At 62.9% G+C, this 22,480-nt stretch overlaps 2 protein-coding genes across 11 annotated transcripts; one reads left to right on the forward strand and one right to left on the reverse strand.

Annotated features, from left to right (window-relative positions):
• Positions 1 to 941: 941 nt before the first annotated feature.
• On the reverse strand, positions 942 to 10,456 carry ZNF335 (zinc finger protein 335). Of its 10 annotated transcripts, none has more exons than XR_003071349.3 (28): positions 10,361 to 10,456; positions 9,884 to 10,106; positions 9,358 to 9,631; positions 8,908 to 9,054; positions 8,345 to 8,665; positions 8,051 to 8,185; positions 7,826 to 7,972; positions 7,482 to 7,740; positions 7,200 to 7,377; positions 7,002 to 7,114; positions 6,791 to 6,809; positions 6,461 to 6,577; positions 6,301 to 6,377; positions 6,032 to 6,192; positions 5,702 to 5,931; positions 5,520 to 5,628; positions 5,345 to 5,439; positions 4,931 to 5,214; positions 4,683 to 4,818; positions 4,222 to 4,611; positions 3,996 to 4,138; positions 3,508 to 3,647; positions 2,953 to 3,056; positions 2,738 to 2,815; positions 2,461 to 2,544; positions 2,226 to 2,304; positions 2,063 to 2,144; positions 942 to 1,764 (listed from the first exon to the last, which is right to left on the reverse strand). XR_003071349.3 is itself a non-coding variant. In XM_025142186.3 (28 exons), the coding sequence occupies exons 2-28, from the start codon at positions 10,082 to 10,084 to the stop codon at positions 1,646 to 1,648; spliced, it is 4,125 nt and encodes a 1,374-aa protein (XP_024997954.2). In that variant the 5' UTR covers positions 10,085 to 10,106; positions 10,361 to 10,456; the 3' UTR covers positions 942 to 1,645.
• Positions 10,457 to 17,798: 7,342 nt separating this feature from the next.
• Positions 17,799 to 21,923, forward strand: MMP9 (matrix metallopeptidase 9). Its single transcript, NM_204667.2, has 13 exons — positions 17,799 to 17,966; positions 18,161 to 18,399; positions 18,701 to 18,849; positions 19,040 to 19,168; positions 19,257 to 19,430; positions 19,503 to 19,676; positions 19,792 to 19,965; positions 20,057 to 20,212; positions 20,352 to 20,580; positions 20,708 to 20,847; positions 20,940 to 21,090; positions 21,174 to 21,277; positions 21,422 to 21,923. The coding sequence occupies exons 1-13, from the start codon at positions 17,829 to 17,831 to the stop codon at positions 21,529 to 21,531; spliced, it is 2,067 nt and encodes a 688-aa protein (NP_989998.2). The 5' UTR covers positions 17,799 to 17,828; the 3' UTR covers positions 21,532 to 21,923.
• The last annotated feature ends 557 nt before the right edge of the window (positions 21,924 to 22,480 follow it).

A 22,480-nucleotide genomic window follows, 5' to 3' on the forward strand; every position in this document is an offset into this window, starting at 1 on the left:
CCATCCTCCAAAAACCACGGGGCTGCCAGGACGCCTGCACTGCTGGGACGAGATGGCCGGGCAGGACGGCTGGGGAGGACAGGGCTGGATGGGACCAGAAGCCGGGGCAATGGGACCGAGCTGCGGCCCCATAACCTTGTCCCCGCAGGACTCCGCCAGCCCCAGTCGGTGCAGCGGCCGCGTAGATCTGCTTTATTAGATAATGGGGCCGTAATCTAGGAAAGCGCCTGTTAACCCGGTGGGGCACAGCTGGACAGGGAGGGCCACCGCCACGTGCGCAGCTGAGGGACACAGCTGGAGCAGGAGCCAGGGCTGGCAGCGGGACGCAGGCACAGCCAGACGGCTGCCGAGCAGTGCAGAGCAGCCAGCAGATGCTGAGGCTGACGGCCACCAACAGCCCTCACCCTGCCTGGGCAAGGGGCACACGCAGGCAGACGGGCTGCAGCTGCCCAGGGATGGTGGAGCAGCAACACACTGACAGCACCGCTCAGAGCCCCCGCTAAGCTTTGAGCCCATGTGCCATATTCAGCCCCTATGAGAGCTGTGCCTGAAGCCTGGATCAGCACAGCCATCCCAGCCCCGGTGGGTGCAGGGCCGGGCCGGGCTGCTCTCAGTGCCTGGGCGGTTCCAGGCCTTCTTCCCCTCTAGAGATAATCAGTTTAATGCAAAAGCATAGAACTAAAACTCCGAGATTAGCTGTTATAATCACATGTAAATACTTCCAGACAATCCGCTCAGGGAGGGGCAGCGTGTGTAGTTTGGGGCAGAGTTACACGGGATTTAGGCTGTTTACCACTCGATTAATTTCATGCCTGCAGCCCACCCCGCTCCCCCCGCACAAAGTCAAGGTGACCGCCCTGGCAGGAAGCCATAGCACAGAGCCCACGTGCTGTGCAGGGGGGGCAGGCCGGCTCCCAGCCCCCAGGCAGCACACACCCAGCTTTCAACCTCTGTTTTTTTATTCGTAAGCATAGTCAAAGCTTGAGAACGTCAGAATCGAACCCCTCCCGTAAGGACTTCCAAACCAACTTTGCCACAGCATCCATCCCTCTTCCAAAGAAAAAATAGAACATCTTCCACCACCTACACGGCCTCTGACTCCGGAAGGTTCCTCCAGTCCAAAGCCCTATCGCCGCCCGCCCGCAGGCCGGAGGAGCCAAGGGAGGGAGGCTGCCCTCAGCCCGGCCCGTGTGCCCCACGGGAGCGAGGAGTGGGGGGCTGAGGCGGAACACACCTCAGCATCTCACACTGCACCCCGTGGCAGCGCTCGGCCCCACAGCTCCCCCGGGATCCCCGCACCGGGGCGGGCGCCGAGTTCCTCGTGATTCAGGAAAAGGGATTTCAAACCATCATCGAGTGCAACAGGCAGAGATGGGCCACGTGAGTGCTGCCGCTGCTCAGACCGTCCCGGCGCTTCGGCTGTGGCGCAGTCTCTGCTCAGGACAGCCTCCTGTGCCGGGCAGGACTCGCAGGACCCTCGCCGTGCACAGCAGAGTGGCAGCACGCCCCTGCTGGCGCGCACTCAGGCACGTCCCTCGTAGCCCCAAAGCAATAAGGCAACTGCTGGCTGGAGAGGCTCCCGCTGGTTGCCGCTGTCCTGCTCAGCACGGATGTCCCTGAGCATCAGCCAGGCCTGTCACCAGTGCTAATCTGCCAGCGTGATGACATCGTAGTGGATTCCCTGCTGCAACTGCTGGATCTGCTCAGCCGTTGCCTCCGTGGCGAACACGCTCTGTGCCTGAGCCATGGCAGCATCAGCCACTGCTGCAAAGAGGCACCAGTGATGAGGTGGGGCTCAGCAGACCTCTCCCCCCACAGACCGTCAGCTGCTTCCCAGAACTACATGGACTTGGGCTGCCAAGGTCCAGCCCAGCCCTTCTGCTGAGGACTGCAGCGGGGCAGCCCTACCAGCCACAGTGAGGGAGCAGCCTCTGCAGGCAGAGCTCCACCGAGGAACCGCAGCATCTCAGCAGCTGCTAATGGGCATCAGCAACTCCCCCCCAGGACTGGCATCCCGCAACCAGTGGGAGGACAGAACTGCCAGAGCGTGGCCCTGTCCTACCTGAGACTGCTGAGTGCGCAGCCGCTTCCAGCTGAGCCTGGGTGACAAGCTGCTGCTCAGGTGAGACAGGCATGTACTGGATCTACAGGGAGGAGAGAATAAGGAGAGTCCAAGACTGCACTGGGTCTCTTCTGGTTGCTGCAGTGAGTCCCTGCCCCCTTACCTGTGGCTCCTGGAGAAATTGGCTACCTTGTTCATACTGGATGTGAGTGATCTGACCATCCTGAACCTGAAGACAAGAGCTGCAGTAAGGCTGTGTTAGGGCCAGTAGGCTTCCCTGCCTCCCAGAGTTGTGACTCAAACAGAGCAAGCCACGGGGACGAGGAGGCGACCCCAACACATGGCACCCACACTGACCTCACCCACAGTACAGAAGGAACGGCCAGCCTGAAGCCTACCTGGATGTGATGTCCTTCTGGGACAACAACGTACTCGTGGGGAAGCAAGTGCTGTACGCCATCCTGGGCAATGATGTACTGAACCTGCAAACACAGGGATTCAGATCTAAAAAACCATTCACCACCACCCCCTCCCTGCACTGCAAGAGGGCTGTGCTTCTTGTCTGGCTCCTGTGCACTTTTCTACCCCCTTCCCCCCACGTCTCCCTGCTGTCTCTGCTTCAGCTGCGTGCAGACTTTCGGTCCCGTGCGTTCCTGGTGCTCAGTGCGCCCTCACCTGGTTGTCAGATGTCACTAAGTGCTGTACTGTCTGTCCGTCGGCAGTAGTGATCTCCTGAATGTACGTCGCCTCCTCCTGTAAGCCAGTGAGAGCCAGGTGCTGTTTGAGTGTGGGCAGACCCGACTGTGAGCCCCCCGGCAGGACAGAGCCAGCACAGACCACGGGCAGCAGCCATCCAGAGCAGCACGACGAGGCCAACCAGCGTGACTCACCTGGCTCGCGATGCTCTGCTCCTGAGCAACGATGATGTGCTCCTGTCCCAGTGCCTGCTGCAGCCGCTCGGGGGCCAGCACTGCCTGCCCGGACTGCAGAGCCGCTGGAAGGGGGAGAAAGCTGGTGGGGCACTGCCAGGCCCAGAGAGACCCTCAGCTCTGCTCACCGAAGGTCAGACGTTAAACCTAACTCTCCCAACATGAAGGAACCTAGAGATCACCGTGGGTAAAACCCAGACCTCTACGTCAGATGGTGAACTCCACTTCCCATCCCAGCCACAAGCTGTTTACAGCACAGCTGCTGTCTGAATGCATCCCATCTATTAGGGTCCCCTGTTTGGCACTGAAGCACTGCAGTCAGCGCCTGTGTAGGACTGCTCCCAGCACCGAGCCCCTGCAGCTGGCAATGGCACACGGACACCACTGTGGTCTCTGCACCCACCAGGTCCTGCTTCACTGGCAACCCTAACCTCCAGCAGGAAGGTCCCAGCCCACACCAGTTCCAGCCCTTGGAAACCTGCAGGGGAACGTTATCAGAGCTAGGAGAAACCTTACTCTGCAGGGTGGCCAGCGTGTCCTCATCACTGTTCAGTATGATGGTCTGCTGGGCAGGAGCTGCAGGCGCCTCTGGCTTCTTCCCCTTTGAGCTGTGCAAACGCTGCATGTGGAACTTGAGGTGTCCATTACGGTTGAACCTACAGGAGGAACAAGAGTGAGGTGGAGTTTGCCATGGGCAACACAGGACCTTCATGTCTTTGCAGAGAACTTACCCATGGGTATCACACATTATCCTAGGACGTGGCCTGTCCCAGCTCCTAAAAGCTTTTCCATTGGCTCACTCAAATACCAACTCCCCCACCCATACAATTTCTTTGAAGACTAAGCTGGGTTTACCAGCTGCAGGAACTGCTCTGAAAAGAGCACAGCCTCTCTAACAGATGGCTCTTGGAGTCAGGGCAGCCAGCTCTTTGCTAATACAAGCTCTACAGCTACCTGGAGCTGCACTGGATCTCTAGAAGCAGCAACGGCCCATCAGAACTCACCTCTGCCCACAAATCTGGCAGGCAAAGGGCTTCTCATTGGTGTGTGTTAACATGTGTCTGCGCAGGTCCTTCTTGTTCTTGGAGGCAAAGCTGCAGTGGGTGCACTTGTGTGGCCGAAGGCTGGCATGCTGCACCATGTGGCTCTGGGGGCAGAAGGACAAGGGGAGGGTCAGGAAGCCCTGTTTCTACAGATCATTTACTTCCAGGGCTGTTCTAGGGCACCTACCCGAACCTCCGGCCAGAGGGCTGCAGTGAACGGACAGTCAGGACACTTGAAGGTGCTGGGCCCAATGTGGGCTCTCTTGTGACTCTCCATTTCTGCTCTCCCTGTAAACATGGCTGTGCAAATCTTGCAGGAAAACTTTTTGGCTGTGGAAATCTTGCATGAGAGCTTCTTGGCTGTGGAAACCTTGCACGAGAGCTTTTTGGCCATGCCTTGGATTGCAGGCCATTTGACCTTGGGGGATGTGACTTCTTGCCCTTCGGAGGTGGGGGACAAATTGGAGTCCTTCTGGAGCTGCCGAGTGACACACTGCACCAGGGGCCACTTGACACCAGTTGGCTGTGCCTCCTGACCCTCTGCCGGCAAAGGGAAGGCAGCATCTCCATTGAGGGGCTAAGAGAGAAACACTGGTCACACCTGCTCACCCTGCTGCCTGGAAAAGAGAAAAAGCCCAGCCTCCTCACCTCCATGTGTTGGAACTGGTTCCCTGGGACGCTGGATGACATGATGTAGTGATTGTTATGGTCCTTCAGAACCTCTGTCATCACAGCCTCGCTCACCACGACTGCATGCGAAGTCTCTGCAGAGCCCTCCTCCTCACTGCCGGCAGAAGACGGGGTCAGAGCGGACCTATCACATCCCCCTCCCCACTCAAGGTCCCCTCCTTGAGGGCACGGACGCCCCTCGCTCCTGCTCCTCCCACAGAGCTCACCTGTACAGCGTGCCTGGAGCCGGAATCTCCTCACTGATGGGTGTAATGATGCTGTACTCCGTTGTCCCCCCAAAGGGAATAGTGATCTGCTGCAGCTCTGAGCCACCCAGGGCCGCCTCCTCGTAAGCCTCCTGCACCAACGTCTCCCCGCGGTCTGCCATGTGCAGCGTTACCAACTTCTGCTGCTGCTGCTCGGAGGAATCCAGCTCCGTCCCTTCCTCCTGTGCCTGTGCTTCACAAGAGGCCTGCACCTCCCCTGAATCATCCGGTTTCACTACCGCCACCTGGGGGGGAGGCCAAGAGGTCAGCGGGAGGAAGGCTCCGCAGACGCTCCCTCCAAAGGGAACAGGGCTAGGCACCTCCAGAGGGCCCGGAAGCCTCTCCTTGCAGCAGGCACAGCCACCCCCTGCTCACCTGCAGGGAGCCCGCAGCAAGCTCTCGCTGAGTACTCATGTTCAGCAAAAGATCCAGGGCAGTCTGCGTGGCCAGTTCTGCTGACCCATCCACACCTGGAAGATGAGAAAGAGAGTCAGCGTTAAGCACAGCACTCAACCACCCTCTCATCTCCTCCCCTTCTCCGGGAGCTCACCTTGTTCATAGATAATGGTGGCCCCCTCCAGAGAATCCTGAGAAAGGATAGGAGGCTCCGACCCAGGCACCGCCTGCACCGCCTGGTAGGTGACAGGGCCGAGAGGGGCCTGTAAGACAGAGAGCTGCAGAGAGCCGGGGTAAGGAGCAGGGAGGAGCCGAGGCACGGGCAGCTGCACTCACTGCTGGGCTGGCCTCTGGCTCAGCCGGGGTCTGCACTTGGCGGTGCTGCTGCTTCAGCTCCTCGATCTGCTGCAGGGTGAAGAAGGGGCGGCGGCGGCAGGGCGGCTCCTCGGGGTGCCTCTGTGCCCACTCCTCAAAGGAGTCGGCGTGGCGGCAGTGCACGTGGAGGCGCAGGTTCTTCTTGTGCTTGGTGGTGAAGTGACAGAACTCACAGGCAAAGGGCTTCCCTCCTGTGGGAGGTGGGAGTCAAGAAGGGGTCCCCAGGGGGACAGGGGGAGCACCACAGTGAAGCCGTGTTGGAGGGCACGGGGCGGCAGCAGCTTCTCTCACCTGTGTGCTTGACGGCCATGTGTGAGACCAGGAAGTCCTCCCGGAAGGTGGAATACTTGCAGAAGCTGCACTTGTAGGGCTTGTCGCTCATATGTGACAGCTGGTGGTTCAGCAGGACCTTTTTGTCCTCGCAGACGTAGTCACAGAACTCACATTTGAACCTGCCAGGACAACGCCATCTGTCACACAAACAGCAGGGACGTTCTGCCCTCCCTATGAATGGCAGCCCGGACACTGGTTCTCCCAGCAGGCTGCGGCCAAGTTCCTACCTGCGGTTAGCAATGGCCTGGATATGTGTCAGCAGATGCATCTTGAAGGTGTAACGCTTCTTAAAGGACTTCCCACACTGCAGAGGAAGAAAGCAAAGCAGCGTTTGTCTGCTGTCCAGCCCCACCGCCGCCAGCCCTCCTCCAGGCCCCAGCCTCCCACCTTGTCACACATGTGCGGCTTCTCTGTGCTGTGTGTCTTCATGTGCTGAGTGAGCCTCTTCTGCATGGGGTAAATACGGTTGCACACAGGGCACGGGAAGGAGTTCAGCTTTGGGGGCTGAAGGAAGAGCACAGAGATGAGCTCGTAGGGGCCGAGGGGAGGTCGCCACTTTCCTTGCCTCTCTCCCCACCACAGGACCTGGGCTGCCCTTCCTCAGCTGATCCAGAAACACTGACTTCAACTAGGCACAAGGAACTTGTGGAAAACACAGACACGCCTCCTCCCATATAACAGTGCTGAGAGACCAGCCAACAGGGAACTCCAACTCACCGGATCAGCTCTCTTTTTCCTGAAAAAGAGACAAAAAAAATCCCTCTGTCAGCCAAATCTCACGTTGAGCTGCGCTGTACATCACAACTATCCATTTTGGGAAGGACCAGAGTCCAGGCGCAGCCATGGCTGCACTTCCAGGGCAGGAGAAGCGCTATTAATGACGTTCAGCCAGGCTGCAGGGCAGCCCTCAGGAACTCACCCCACTTACCTGTCCCGACTGTGCACAGTGGAGTGCCGGATGACGTCCTTCTTGTACACACTGGTGTAATTGCACTCCTCGCACTTGTAGGGCTTGCTGCCTACGTGGTTGAACATGTGCTCCTGCAAGGAGCGGGAAGGGGTGCCATGAGGCCTGGGGCTATCGGCCACCCTTCCCGGGGCCAGGAACGGGACAGAGGGCGCTCACCTTGAGGGAGGACCAGCGTCGGGAGCGGTAGCTGCACTGGAGACACTTGAAGAGCTGCGGGTCGTTGGCCTCGTGTGAGTTGACGTGGAAACGCAGATCTTCGTGCGTGAGGAAACGCGAGCCGCAGATCCGACACAGGTACGGCCTCATCAAGGGCTTGGGCGACTTGTAGTAGTACCTGCACACGCAGCTGGGACTCAGAGATGTGGTGACAAACAGGGGCTGGACCGGCCCTGGGCATCGGCCAGAGGGCCCAGCGCTGGCTCAGCACACACCCCTCACCTGCGCCCCATGTACTTGCGGTATTTCTTGCCCAGGAAGCGGCGGGAGGGCCGGCCTCGCCTCCTGGGGACGACATCTGCTTCCTCAGGGCCGGTGTTGGAGGAAGGGTCCTTATTCTCAGAGTCAGACTGGCTGACGCTGGGCTCCGCCAAGCTCTCGTTGGTCCCATTCTCCAGGCCAGAGGAACTGGCTGCTTCCGAGTTCTGCAGCTCGCAGCTGGGTGTGCTCTGGGACGTCACCAGGGGCTCCACCTCCTCTCCTACTTGACAGGACACGGCGCAACACCGTCACGCACGCCCCCCCTCAGCTCCCAGGACTTTGCATACCACGCTGTGCTGACCCACCTTCAGGCACGTCCCCCAGGCGAGGAAACTTGCGGGGCCTCCCTGGGCGTCTCCGTGGCCTCTCCTCGCTGGACGTGGGGACAGTGCGGCTGTTCTTGGGCTGTCGCCCACGGGGCTCATCCTCAGCTGGATTATAATCACTGTCCTCTGCAGGTAAGCGGCCCAGAACATCAGAGATGAGGGGAAAGACTAAGCTGCGTGGGATGCGGTGAGAACGAGCCTTACCTTCAGGGTCATCGATAGCACCAGCATCCATAATATCATCATCTTCTTCCTCCTCTGCGACCTCTTCCTCCGCAGACTTTGGAGCAGAACCCCCCTTTCGTGGACGTCCTTTCTTCAAAGCCAAGGCTGAACCCGCTAACACAAGACACAGAAGAACACCTCTTTACTTAACTGTGCGACAGCACAGCTATTCGCACTCAAACTCCTCCTCGTAACTTCCCAGACACAGCCACGATCCCATCTGCACTGAGATATATTTTTCTCAGTCCTCAGCAGCGGCAGCACCACACACACCTGGCTGGAAGTGTCGCTCTTTCATGTGGTTGATCAACGTTTTCTTGGAGACGCTCTTGTACTGACACATCTTGCACTTGAACTGCTGCACCACCACCACTTCCATCATCTCCTCCAGGGTCTCCAAGTCCGGCTGGTCCAGCTCCTCCCCGCCGTCTGCCTCTCGAACCTGGGCCGGCTGTGCGGGCAGTTCCAGCACTTCTGCCTGCTCCGAAGGGCCTGGCTGGTCAAGGCACGTGGAGGTCGGCCCGTCAGCAATAGCTTCTATCGCCAAGCTATTGGCCAGCGCAGAAGTGGACATCTGGGACACAATGGGGGCACCTGAAACACCAACACTGGATCAGCCAAGGGGCAAATCTTCACCTGCACCCAGGCTGCACATAAATCTTGAGCACAGAGCTGAACTTGGCATCTGCTCCTGCCCTGTGTCCTGGGAGCTTTCTCTCCGCGGCTCGTGCTTTCACACAAACCACTCCCTATAGGTTTCATTTTTCACTACCAAAATGGGAACAGGCTCAGAGACAGAAAAAGCCACCACTGGAACGCCCTGGGTGCACCCTTACCATCATCGGGCCCTTGCAGAATGAGGTACTGAGTCGTCTCTGCTCCCCCATCTTCAGCGCTGGTCACAGCTATGCAGCCTGGGGAGGGAAAGGAGAGGACATCACGGTACCCACCCGGGGCTGGTGCTGAAGTGGCGTTCCCAAGTTCTGATGCGAGTAAGAAAGGGTGCAGGAGGCCTGGTTCAGCTTACAGGGTCTGCACAGAGTTGCTGTACCCCTGTGGCCAATGCAGCAGCAAGCCAGAGCTGAGCTACTACGCAGCAAGCAGCTCAGAAAACAGCCAGGTGCCAAGGCAAGGTGGGGTGACAAACCTTGCCCAACAAGGACAAGGTGTACGCACGTGCAGACGCACATTTCCCCTTACCTCCCAAGTCTTTAGCAGCGCCCAGCCCACCAACCCCCACCCCACGCGGGGGCAGACCCGGCGCCAGCAGCACGGCACGCACTCACTCTGGATAATGTCGGGCCCAATGGTGGACTCGATGATTTTGTCTATGGCAGAACCCAGATCCGAGGAGGTGGACGCGGTGGAGTCTGACACGACCGTGGCTCCGTCGCTGATGACGCTGGAGTGGACCAGGACCTGCGGGGACTCCGACACCATGACGGATTGGTTCGCGGTGGAGACGCTGGAGACCAACGTGGACTGCGCGATGGAGGACGAATCAGGCAGGTAAACCCGGGGAACCGCATCAGTGCTGGAGCTGCTCTCAGACACCTCTTCCTAAGCGAAAACAGCGCGGGCAGAAGGGCTCAGCTCGGAGACGCCCGCCGGGTCGGGCGCTCGGGGAACCACTGCACACCAACGCGGCGCTTTGTTCCGCCGCAGGGCCGGGGCCGGGGCGGCTTCTTCGGCCGCCGCTGAGCGACCCCCGACCCGCGGGGCCGCTCCCCCCCCCCTCCCGGACGGACCTCCGCTCCCCGGACGGCGGCACCGGAGCGCCCGCAGAGCCGCCCCCGCCGCCCGTTCCCGTACCAGGCACGCGGCGCTGCGGTCGGAGCTCTGCCCCACGCCGGAGTCGTCCGCCCGGGACGGGAGCGCGGCGCCCGCGGCGGCGTCGCTGCTGTCGGCGGTGACGGACACGGCCTCGGAGGTGCCCACGCCGCTCTCGGACGGCTCCTCCCGCGCCGCCTGCGGGGCCGCGTCGCTGCTGCTCGGCACCTCGCTCTCCTCCATGCCCGCCCCGCCTACGCCCGGCCTGCACGAGGATCGCGCCGTCAGCCCCGCGCCCGCGGAACGCCGCGCCCCGCGCGCCCCCCGCCCCGCCGCGCCCCGCTCCCGCCGCCGCCGCCGCCATCTTTGCCGCGGGGTCCCCCCTCCCCGCGCCGCCTCCGCGCGCGCGCACACCGCGGGGCGGCCGCGGGGCGCCGGGAGAGCGGCGGGGCCGGGCGGTGCGGCGTGGGCCGGGCCGGACCCGCACCGCCCCTCGCGGCGCCGCCCGCGATCTCTCACCCGTCCCTCCGCGCCGCCGCCGCGCCGTCCCCGAGCCCGGCACCGCGGCGGCCGCCATCCCCCCGCCCCGCGCCGCGACGCGAAGCGCGGCGCTCCGCCCCGCGGCCCCGCGCCGGGACTACTTCCGCCGCTCCTCCCCGCCCCGCCCCGCCGCCCGCTCACCGTCGCGGGGCCGCGCCCTTCGCTCCCGCCGCCGCCTCCGCCGCGCCGCCGCTCGGCACCTCGCGGCGCCGCTCGCGGCCCCCGGGCGGGGGGGGTTCCGGCGCCCCGGAGGGACTACTTTCTCCGCGGAGGGATCGCGGCGGCGCGCTGCGTCCCCGAATGACGTCACGAAGCGGCGCCCGGGCCCTGAGCGTCGGCGTCGCGCCGGGTGGCGCCCGTCACGTGACGCGGGGCGGAAGTGGCAGCGCCGGGCCTCGGCCCCGCACCGCTCCCCGCCCTCCCGCCGCTCCCGCGCTGCGCGGCTCCTCGCCCTCGGACGCCCTCCCATAGTGCAGCGCTGCGCTGAGGACGTCTCTCTCCGGCGTTCTTTCCTGCGATCGAAGCGGCCTTCTGCCGTCGGTCCGGGCTCTGACCCCACATCGGTCGCCGAGCCGTGGGGCGCACAGCTCAGCCCCCTGCAGAGCCCCGCGGCCGCAGCCGGTAGCGCCGTGTCTCCCCGCGCGCGGCCCTGCCCGGCCCAGCCGTGGGCGGGCGATCGCATCCGCTCCTGGCCTTGGCGGCTGACAGGAGGCGGTGCTGTCTGCCAGCTGCAGGACAGGCAGCGCGGTGCCTCACCTGGCACGGCGTCCGCGAGGACTCGGCCTGCCAGAATCCCAATGGCCGGGGTTGGATGCGCGGCGGGTCGGCGTGCTGCGCCACCTGCGGTGCTCCCGGCCCCGGCTGAGGGGCGGTGGGTCTGTCCTATCCGGAGCCATCGCCCTCCGTGGGGCAGCGCGGGTCCCACACGGTGCTGCCCCCCCCTCCTCCCCCCCCCCCCCCCCCACGTGCTGCGTGCTGCAGAGGCAGTGACGGAGCTGCTGCTGTGCCGTTGGCACGGTGCATCCGCTTGCATTCCAGCTCCTTTTCAAGCTAATTAAATCCATCCTTGAGAGGTTTATGCCCTCATCTATCACTGTGCGACGACATCGCTGAAATCCATCCCCGGGCTGTGAGAGAAGGGGGTGCTGCACCAACGTCATGCTGCAGCCGCACTGTCTGCTCCCGAGCCCCGGTGCCAAACTGCTGCGTGTGCGGTGCCGGGGTCACTGCCACGCCAGGAGCTGACAGACAATGAAGTGCTTTTTTTTCCATTTCCCTTTAAAGCAGCCCTGCTGCGCAGCTCTGCGGTTACTGCGAAGGAAGTGGCTGCCAGCCCGAGGGGTCGGGAGGATGTGGGGCGCTCCGGTGGTCGCTGCCTCTCGCCGTGCTTCATCGCCCGACCCGGGGCAGCAGCGCTGCGCGTCTGCGGGACGCGGACGGGGCTCTGTCCGAAGGGCTCGGGCTGAAGGAACCGCGGTTGGGGAAGCGGGGCGGGTTGGTGTCGGACCAGCAGGGGTCCCTTTGCCTTCACACAGCCACACTTTGGGACTAACGGCGGATTGCCGTGATCAGTGACAGCTCCGGGGCAGAAAGGTGGCGAAGCGCTCCGAGCCCTCGGGGTCGTGTGGACTCTCCTGACTGTGGGTGTGCTGATGGAAAGTTACTTAGAGCTTCTCTGTCACACTGAAGGGTGACCCTTTCTTGTCTCGGAGAGCTGTCCTGAGGTGCATGGCACGGCTAGCTTTAAAAACACCCTATGTGCCCTGGGAGGAGTGAGCAGGGTGTTCCTAAGCCGTAACTCAGCTCCTGTGCTCTGCCCTGGCAGCATGGCTCCTTTCTGCTAACACTCTGTTGTGGTGGCTCCCATGCCTGAATTCCATGGAAGCCCAAAGAAAACGCATTGCAGCAAAGAAGCTTTGGGAATCCAAGAGCACAGGCGGCCTGCGGCACGTGCCCGAGTGCTGGGCTGGGGAGTACTGGGTTAAAGGCCCTTTGGGAACTGGCTGGGACAACAGCACGGACACCGTGCCTGCAGACAGAGCCACACAGCATCAGCAGGAGACGGTCCGACCCTTCACGGGCTGTTGGTGTCCCAGCTCTGTGCTCCCCACCCTGGGCTGGTGTTGGAAGGAGCTCTACCAGCCGAGCCGTGGGCACGAAGCTGGGAGCACCGTGGTGTGACCGGGGCTGTGCTGCACCCTGTCCCCAAGCAGCAGCTCGCTGGCTGTGCTGGGCTGTGGCTCTGCCGTGCTACCACAATAGCTTCTCCATGACCTAATCTCTTGGGTCAGCATCCCAGAATAAGTGGTGGCTTGTGCTGAGTGCCGTGCCCAGGGCAGCGCCTTCCCAGCCGCCTGCAACCCGAGCCTCTGCACGGCCACAGTCAGTGCTTTTGGAGTCACTGCTGTTTGTTCCTCCTGCGTTCCTTTTTTTCTTTCTAAAGAAAACACTGCTAGCAATGTTTGTGTAGCTGTAGGGCATTCATCCACATCAGCCGGCTTCGTATTTATATCCCACCTGGGGAGGGCGGTTGCATCAGCAAATTTTGTAAAACGTTGAGCAAAACAGCCCGGGCTGCAGGAAATGGGTTTTTCTTCACACTGAATTGCTTCACCGCTCGGCTCCTTCCCAGCAGCAGAACGCACCTGGGGCTGACCAGGGGACAGCTGTGTGCAGGGGCACAGGCCGGGCCAGCTCCTGAGCACCACGGCGCCGCGCTCCTGGGCAAGCAGCAGCCTTGCTCTGTGCTGACTCTGTTTCCCACGGCCAGCAGGGCTGTGACTGAGCGAGCCTTGGTCCGGGGCCGGGAGAAGCCAACAAAAGCCCTGGGATGAGGCCACCCAGTCCTCCAGGATTTGCTCAGTGGGGCTGAGCCCTCTCAGAGCCCCGCACACCACGCAGCTTCCCACGGTGCTGCCACTCAGCTTTGTCCGCATCAGTGCCGCATCCTCTGCTCCGCGGGGTTTGGCACATTGTCCCCCTGGCTGGGGGTGCGTTGGGGGCTGCAAAGCGCAGACAGCAGTGTGCTGTGCCCCTCTGCCCCTCCTCGTGCTGCTGCTGCCGGTTGTTTTCTTTCCCTTCTCGAGTGCTCCTGTGGCTTCCTTCCCAGAACCTGAGACCTCGGAGCCACGGTCCAAGGCCGCCGGATCCCACCCTCCCCTCTGCTGCTGATTCATCACTGCTGGTCAGTTTTAAAAAGAAGAGTAATCAGCAAATTACTGAAATATAAGTAAGATAAACAAGGTGGGCAGGAGGCGTGCGTGCTGCAGGGCCCCAGCGGTGCCTCGCTGCCCCAGCAGCTCCGCGCTCAGCACTGTGTGGCCATGCGGCCCCCGAGGTCTCAAAGCAGCTCCCCAGCACGGGCCGGGCCGCTCGCTGCTCCCAGGGCTGCCTGCGTCTGTCCATATGCCAACGCTGACAGCGGAGCTGGTCTGAGTTAATTTGGCAGCAGCCACTTAGAACAGTTGTCAAATGTTTTGCTGAAACCCAAGCATGTTGCATCTACCACTTTTCCTTCTGTTTCTTGTAGTTTACAATTAAATACCACCAGTTCTGCCCATATTTCACCTTCCGTAAACCCCCGCTCCTTATTCCTGGAGCTGTTTCATTGCCGCCAGCCAGCGGGTTTCTCATGCCGCATTGTTCCTTTAACTCACGGGACACAGCAGGCAGGTGCGTGTCATTGTCACCATTGCAGCTCTTCCCTTTTTAGAAAGCAGCTGCTGTGCCCATCAGTGCCAGGGAACAAAGCGTTGCCACCCACGCTGTGCTGATGGATGTCCGGCATGCAGAGCCCCACGGTGGCACTCGTGTCCCCAGGAGCTCCGAGCGGCGCTGTGCTGGGCTCAGCCCCCGCACTGCTCACAGCTCCTCAGGGTCCTGGTGGGACAGCATGGGGATTCCACCCTGTGCAACCGGGAGTGGGCTGGGTGCAGCCAGCAGTGACAGGCGGTGCTGGTTTCGGTGCCTCCAGGGGGGTGGTGAGCTGCCAGCTGACACGGGCTGTGTCATCCTGACTGCATGGCACCTGCGGGCAGAGAGCTGAGAGCTGGCGTGGCTCCTGCCCCTGCTCCTGCCTGGGTAATGGCAAATAATGCACCAGAGGCCAGTGGTGGGGTGGGAGATCTTGGGGTGATATGAGGGAAGGGGATGAGGGGCTATGTGGGGTCCTGGGCAGGGGCCACACGGCACCGGGCCGGTGTGCAGGGTCACAGACGTACCACAGGGGGGATAGTGCTGCCCCAGCACGGTCTGCAAAGGAGGGTCCTGGGCCCAGCTGGAGGATGTGCTGCAGCCTACGCAGGGCTGGCGTCAAATAGCAGACATGGGAGTGTGTGCAGGAATGTTGTTTCTGTCTGGAGCCGCTGGATGAGGAGTAATGGGGCTTCCAGCAGCTGACACAGAGCTGCTCCTATGCCCTCGGTCCTGCTCTGTGCAAAGCACCCCATGCCTGGCACACCACAGCCGCACCATAACCGTGGTGCTCCCACACGCTGTGTCACCGGCACAAGGCGCTGACTCCCCCATACTGCTTCCTCTTACCGTCACAGTGCTCTGCTGTGCTGCTTCCCCAGTCTGTGCACGTCAGGAGGTGTCTGGTGCCGGCCTCGTGCATGGGCCTGGTCCTCTCTCTGCCACTCCCTGTCCCCATATCCAGCTCCTTGGGGTTCCCAGTGTGCTGCAGTGCTCTCACAGCTGGGTGTCCTGTCTGCCACTCTGGTGCACCCCACAGCAATGGCTGTGAGTGCACTGCCCTGAGTCCATGCCCTTGGGACACAGTTGGGCAGGGTCTGGGCACTGCCGTGGGGTCCCTGGCTCCGTCCAGCACCCAGCTACAGACCTGCAGCCTGTGTGGAGCAGCTGTGTCCCACCAACCTGTGCCCCATTCCCAGCAGCCCTGGCCTGGACCCCAAGGCCAGGGGGTCTCCCATGGGGGGGTCTTTACGCGGCACCTGTCAGCATGGGGAACGCATCTGTGAGTAAGGACATGGGAACGGGCTGCAGCCGCCTCTTCCTTCCCCTTTTGATGGAAGTGGCGGTGACAGACAGCCTCGTGGCTTGGCGGCCAGTGGGAACAGGGGGTGTCTGCTAGGGATTTTCCATACCGTTCATCCTGAGCAGGGTGTGGAGGGTGCTACCAGCATTGCATGGTCCGTGACGTCTCCCAGCTGCTGCTGGGGTCACTTGGCATCCCCACAACCCTCTCTGCCCAGACCGTGCTCTCTCCACTCCCTCCTCACCCACTGGCAGCCCCAGCTCCAGCCCACCCCAGTGCCCCTCTGCCCACACAGACTCTATGCTGCCTGTCCCAGCTCCCTGAGCTGCCCCACATAGTCTGGGACTGCCTGCAGGGCTCTGTATTTTCCCTGCCCTACTCTCAGTCTCCCGGTGCACCCAGACATGGTGGTTTCCCTGCCCCTTCTTCTCACAGAACCCTAGAGAGTCATGAGAAAACCCCTAGGAGGAAGCCGGGTAGTGAGGCTGTGAGTCAGTGGGAGAGGCCAGAGTGGGGGCCCAGGGCTGCAGCCGTGGGTCCTGTGGGTACCCGGCTGGCAATGCGAGGATGCTCGGGGCTGTCACCATGTGTGCCTGTGGGGCACCCTGGAGCCAGCTGTGTCAGGCTGCTACTCTCAGCCCCTCCTGTTCTGTGCCCTGTGCCGTGCCACAGTTAAGCCCTCAGAGGGGCTGCAGTGCCCAGGCGGTGCCGTGCAGGTGGTGCTGTGTCTGCGTGCCTGGGCTGTGGGAGCTGTGGGATGGGAATAATGTGGGAAAAGCCCAGGGATCTCCCAGCGGTGCTGGACGGCCAGGTCAGTACCCAGCTCCTCCGGGCACGCCCCATGGCAAGCATCCCCATGTGCCCCACCTTCAGCTCTGCTATGAGCCCAGCTGTGCCCTGTGCCAGGGAGGGGCTGCTGTGGGGGCACCGTGAGCTGCGCACGTGTGTCATGTCGGGCTCCAGGATGGGGCTGCCCTGTGTGGCAACTTCCTCGCCGTGTCACCGGGTGTTGCTCTTGCAGGGCTGCGGATGCAGTGAGGCAACCTGGCGGTTTCTCATCGGAGGGAGACGTGGTTCCCCCTGAGCTCAGAGCTCTGCCTGTGGGCTCCCACAGCCCGGGCATCACATCTCAATAACACTGAGCAACACAGCCCGGCTGCACGGGGCTGGTTGTGAGCATGGGGTGCCCGTGCTGGGCAGGAGATGCTGGGGGCTGCATCCTTGTGTGGGCGATGCTCCCCAAGGCTGCTCTGCTCCCTCCATCCCAGTCCTGCAGGTCTCCAGCACCCTAGGCCAGGCCAGGAGCAGCCTGTGCAGCTCAGCTGAGCCTGGAGCAAGGCAGAGGGGAAGCCTGGGGGTGCTGGGGAGCAAGGAGAACAGGATGGGTCTGTCCTCCAGCTGCGGTCCCAAAGGGCAGCCCGGGGCTGTGAGAGGGGTGGTGGGAGCCCGTCTGTACCCCAGGCAGCATCACAGGGCTGTTCTGAGCCTCCCGGCTCCCCAGCTGACGCTGCGCCTTTCTCTCCTCTCTGCCATCTGTTTTCCTCTCCCTCCTCCCTGTTTGCTTTCCCCTTCCCCACTCCTGTTCCCACAAGCGTCGGCAATTTGGGAAAAGCAGGAAAACACCATCCGGTGGCGAGGTTTGTGCTGCCTTGGGAGCCTGACTCAGCGGTACCCTGCAGGCAGTGCCTGGGAGGATGGGGCAGGCCCACGTCCCATGGGCACCACTGCAGTGTCCGTGTGCGGGGCAAGTATGTGCCCATCCTGCAGGGCTCTGCTGGGCACCTGGAGGGCAAGGAACAGCAGGGAGCTGTTGTGCCAGGAATGCTCAGCCCACTGGGGAGACGCGGCCGTGGTGAGGGTGTGGGGGTGGATGCTGCATCCTGGTGAGGGGCCGAGGTCTGTCCAAGTCTCAGTTCAGCCCACATACGCTCCACCTCACGGTGGGCATCGGGCTAGCAGGCGGTCAGGCTGCAGGTCCCAGGGCTCTGGGCAGGGCTCCTCCGCCAGCCCAGGTCCCCACGGGTCTGTCCCCGGACACGTCTGCCCTTGGCCAGACGAGCTCAGCACCGTGGTGTGTGGTGATGCGGCTGTGGGGCACCCCATACCCAGCTACCTCCAGTCCTGGCACACTCCTGGTGCTGACCATGGCCATGGGACACAGGGCATGACCCATCACAGCCGCACCGAGCCATGCCAGAGTGGCTGCCCCACCACCATCCTTCTGCCATGCTCACAGCCTGCGTGACCACTGGAACCGGCGTGTTTAGTAAACAAGGTGATGAAACAGTTAAAGCAGCAAATGGAGGAGCCTGAGTGTGCGTTTCGTCACCATGGGAAGCGAGTGTGAGTCCTCAGGGCTGAGGGTCTGAGGGTGACTCACTGCCCTCCCTCACAGCATAAATAGAGAGGAGCAGCAGCACCGGGCACAGCTTCACCCTCCTCTGCTGCACCATGGGGCTGCTCCTGGCCCCGCTCACCCTGGCACTGCTGGCTCTCTGCCGCGCCGCCCCACTGCACAGCAAGCCGCAGGCGGTCATCACCTTCCCAGGGGAGCTGCTCAGCGCCCCATCAGACGTGGAGCTGGCGGAGGTGAGGGCAGTGTGGCCCCAGTGCGGCCCCTTTCCACCGCCCGGCCCCACAGACTTCGTGGGGCTGCAGGCTGGGCTGGGGGCTGCCATCCGCCTGGAGGTGCAAGGGCTGGGACCCAGCGGGGATGCGGTGTGGGGAGCTGCCCCTGAGCCCTCTTGCCTCGCTGAGCCCCTCCGGCTGCCTTTCCTCCCCAGAACTACCTGCTGCGCTTCGGCTACATCCAGGAGGCAGAGGTGAGGAGGAGCAGCAAGCACGTGTCCCTGGCCAAAGCGCTGCGCAGGATGCAGAAGCAGCTGGGGCTGGAGGAGACGGGGGAGCTGGACGCCAGCACCCTGGAGGCCATGCGAGCCCCCCGCTGTGGGGTGCCTGACGTGGGGGGTTTCCTCACCTTCGAGGGGGAGCTCAAATGGGACCACATGGACCTCACGTACCGGTGAGTCTCTGCCCTGGGAGATGGGAGCCACGTGCCCACAGGGTGATGGACACCTGGGGATGGAGACAGGCAGAAATGCTCTCACCCGGTGCTGCCAGCCAGCTGCGGTCAGCACGGCACAGCACAGATGGCAGCATCTGCTCCTCAGTGCCCAAGACTATGCACAAGCCATCCCCAGGGCCCTGGTCAGCTGCCCCGCCGGGCTGCATGGCATTGCTCTCCCCTGTGGGGCTGGGACAGGTCCCCCCAGCCCCACTCCTACCCCACTGTCACAGTGCTGAGCCGCTGCCTTCCCCTGCAGGGTGATGAACTACTCCCCCGACCTGGACCGTGCCGTGATAGATGATGCCTTCCGGCGGGCATTCAAGGTGTGGAGTGATGTCACTCCCCTCACCTTCACCCAGATTTACAGCGGCGAGGCAGACATCATGATCATGTTCGGCAGCCAAGGTGATGTCCCGGGGCTGTGTGGGGGGTGGGAGCAGGCACAGCCTCGAGGAAGGGGTTGGAGATATGCCCATCCCCCTGTGGTGCTTGCAGGGTTCCCCATAGCCAGGGTTCTGCCTCCAGGCACCCGCAGATAAAAGCAGCACGCAGTGCTTGAGGGGTGATGTGGCTCTGATGGTACTTGTCCCCGCAGAGCATGGTGATGGGTACCCCTTCGACGGCAAGGATGGGCTCCTGGCCCACGCCTTTCCCCCCGGCAGTGGGATTCAGGGCGATGCCCACTTCGATGATGATGAGTTCTGGACTCTGGGAACCGGCTTAGGTAAGAGGAGGGTGCAGTGGGTTCATGGGGGCTCACAGCATCTGTCTCACCCTATCTCTGTCCCACTGAGTGCCTCCTCTCCTTGCAGAGGTGAAGACCCGCTATGGGAATGCCAACGGGGCCAGCTGCCACTTCCCCTTCATCTTTGAGGGCCGCTCCTACTCCCGGTGCATCACGGAGGGCCGCACGGATGGGATGCTGTGGTGTGCCACCACCGCCAGCTACGACGCCGACAAGACCTACGGCTTCTGCCCCAGCGAGCGTGAGTAGCACCGGCTGGAGGCTGCGCAGCCCTGTGGGACTGGGGCCGTTCTCACCCCTTCTCCCCCTGCAGTGCTCTACACCAATGGTGGCAACAGCGATGGGTCTCCCTGCGTCTTCCCCTTCATCTTCGATGGCGCCTCCTATGACACCTGCACCACAGATGGGCGCTCTGACGGCTATCGCTGGTGTGCCACCACGGCCAACTTCGACCAGGACAAGAAATACGGCTTCTGCCCCAACCGAGGTGAGAGTGGGGTGGGTGGTGGGGGCCCTGTGGGGTGTGGGGCTGGCGGGGTCCCAGCCGTGGTGCAGGGCGGGCGCAAAGGCATAGCGACAACCCTACTGTTGCTGTGCTGCAGACACGGCGGTGATCGGTGGCAACTCCCAGGGGGACCCGTGTGTCTTCCCCTTCACCTTCCTGGGGCAGTCCTACAGCGCGTGCACCAGCCAGGGCCGGCAGGACGGGAAGCTCTGGTGTGCCACCACCAGCAACTATGACACCGACAAGAAGTGGGGCTTCTGCCCAGACAGAGGTACTGGCCTGTGTGCTGGGGGCCTCGTGTGGCTGCAGTGCCCAGCAGTGTGTCCGTCTGTCCGGGAACTGAAGATACTGCTTCCTTCCAGGTTACAGCATCTTCTTGGTGGCTGCCCACGAGTTTGGGCACTCACTGGGGCTGGACCACTCCAGCGTGCGCGAGGCATTGATGTACCCTATGTACAGCTACGTCCAGGACTTCCAGCTGCATGAGGATGATGTCCAGGGCATCCAGTACCTCTATGGTGAGCGGTCCCTCTGTAGCTGGCACACCATGGTGGCGCGGTGCCGTGGGGCACCCGGCTGGCAACGCCCTGGGTATGTTCCTGGGACGGGTCTTGCAAGGTGCTCTCTGCAACCTCACGCCCCCTCCTGCCCACTCAGGTCGTGGCTCTGGCCCTGAGCCCACCCCCCCGGCACCTTTGCCCACCGAGGAGCCCCAGTCCATACCCACCGAAGCTGGCAGTGCTTCCACCACAGAGGAGGAGGAGGAGGAGACACCTGAGCCCACAGCTGAGCCCAGCCCCGTGGACCCCAGCCGGGATGCCTGCATGGAGAAGAACTTCGACGCCATCACTGAGATCAATGGAGAGCTGCACTTCTTCAAGAATGGGTGAGCAGCAGCTCCTGGCTCATCCACAGCAAGTGCCGGGCTGATGGGCGGCAACTCTCCAGGGCTGCCAGGGGGGCACAGAGCTCCGCCTTGTCGAGGTTGTCAGGGCAGTGGTTTTTCCCTCCAGGAAATACTGGACCCACTCGTCCTTCTGGAAATCAGGCACTCAGGGCGCCTTCTCTATCGCTGACACCTGGCCCGGCCTCCCGGCTGTCATCGACGCGGCGTTCCAAGATGTGCTCACCAAGAGGGTCTTCTTCTTCGCGGGTGAGCCCTGCCCTGACCCGGTGTCACAGCACCATGTGTGGGGTGATGCCCGGGGCTCCCAGGGCCAGCTGACACCCACATGTTCCACACAGGACGGCAGTTCTGGGTGTTCTCCGGCAAGAACGCAGTGGGTCCCCGTAGGATTGAGAAGTTGGGCATTGGGAAGGAGGCCGGGCGCATCACGGGGGCCCTGCAGCGGGGACGTGGCAAAGTGCTGCTCTTCAGTGGGGAGCACTACTGGAGGTGAGTGGCTCAGGCCAGCAGCCCTGGCACCGTGCTGCAGCAGGTGACTCAATGCAGTCCTGGGCGCTTCGCTTTCCCTGCAGGCTGGACGTGAAGGTCCAGACAGTGGACAAGGGCTACCCCCGTGACACTGATGATGTCTTTACTGGTGTCCCCCTTGACGCACGTAACGTCTTCCTGTACCAAGGTGAGCATGGGCCCACACGGCCGTGCTGTCCCCCCTGTGCTGCCCTCAGCCCCCACAGGCTGGGCTCCCCCATTCCTCGCCTGGGCAGCAGCTGCATCACCTCGCACTTTCCCACTAACTCACTTCTCTGCCTCCTTCTCCCAGACAAGTACCACTTCTGCCGGGACAGCTTCTACTGGAGGATGACCCCACGTTACCAGGTGGACCGCGTGGGATACATCAGATACGACCTCCTGCAGTGCCCCCAGCATTAGGGGCGGAGCAGCTGCTCTGGTGCCACGCTCCTGCCTGCTGCTCCAGCCGGTCCCCCTGCAGCCCAGGAGTGCTGTGGGGCAGCCGTGGGGCAGCTGCGGGGTTGCCCCTGCCGTGCCAGGGCTTGCAGTCTCCCTGGCAGGATGGGGCGTGTGCTCCCGGCCCCCACCAGGGGCTGCCCGTCTGGGGAGCGCGACTCACGCCAGCTCTGCTGCCCGGAGACGTTTGCCCGGCGCAAACTGCACACGGATTTGTAATGACTTTATCTTCTCCTGAGCCAGTAACGCTGGGTCGGCCTCGGCGGGCAGGGACACGGGGCTCTGTGCCTCCCCCGCCTACCGCCGGCTCTGCCAGCCTTCACCTGCACCTTTGTAATAAAGACCGTCCTTTGGAAGCGGCTTCCGAGTGCTCAGTAAGCGTGGGGACCGGGCCTGGGGGGGTGCGGGAAGAAGGGGGGCTGCAGGCGGGGCTGCAGCCATCCCCCAGAGGAGGATGCACCTCCATCCCCACCCTCCCGTGCCCGGCTCCCTGGAACGGGACGTTCTCCGCGCCCCCAAGCGCAGCCCGGCCGCTCCTACCCCTTCGAGCCCGGCGGCACGGGGGCTGCCCGGGTCCGTGGCAGGGCGGGGCGGCCGCAGCACCAGGGCTGTAATTAGAGGCCGTGGTTCCGCAGAAGCGGTGGGTAAAAAAGTCCGCCGGAGTGCGGCGCCGATCCCGTCCCGTCCCGTCGCGTCCCGTCCCGTCCCGTCGGCCGCCCGGCACCGAGGCCCGGTCCCAGCACCCCCGTGCGGCGGCAGCTGCGGGGCAGCGCGGGGTCGGGCGGGGCGGGGCGGGGCGGGGCGGTCCCCGGTCCGTCCCGTCGGGCCGCGCCGGGCAGCGTCTCGCCGAGCGGGGCGGCGCGGCGGGCGGTGCCGCGGGCACTAGGACCCCGGTCAGCGCCCGGCGGCGGCC

Source organism: Gallus gallus, chromosome 20, assembly GCF_016699485.2.
Source record: "Gallus gallus isolate bGalGal1 chromosome 20, bGalGal1.mat.broiler.GRCg7b, whole genome shotgun sequence".
NCBI lineage: Eukaryota > Metazoa > Chordata > Aves > Galliformes > Phasianidae > Gallus > Gallus gallus.

Bases quoted from the DNA above. Each gene is read 5' to 3' on its own strand.
- ZNF335 (XM_025142180.3), bottom strand. From the start codon at position 10,084: ATGGAGGAGAGCGAGGTGCCGAGCAGCAGCGACGCGGCCCCGCAGGCG. The intron at 9,055-9,357 runs GTGAGTGCGTGC...TACTCGCATCAG, and splicing joins TGGGCCCGACATTATCCAGA to AACTTGGGAACGCCACTTCA. The intron at 6,193-6,300 runs GTAGGAACTTGG...TTGTCCTGGCAG, and splicing joins CAGGCCATTGCTAACCGCAG to GTTCAAATGTGAGTTCTGTG.
- MMP9 (NM_204667.2), top strand. From the start codon at position 17,829: ATGGGGCTGCTCCTGGCCCCGCTCACCCTGGCACTGCTGGCTCTCTGC. The intron at 18,850-19,039 runs GTGATGTCCCGG...TTGTCCCCGCAG, and splicing joins GATCATGTTCGGCAGCCAAG to AGCATGGTGATGGGTACCCC. The intron at 20,848-20,939 runs GTGAGCCCTGCC...TGTTCCACACAG, and splicing joins GAGGGTCTTCTTCTTCGCGG to GACGGCAGTTCTGGGTGTTC.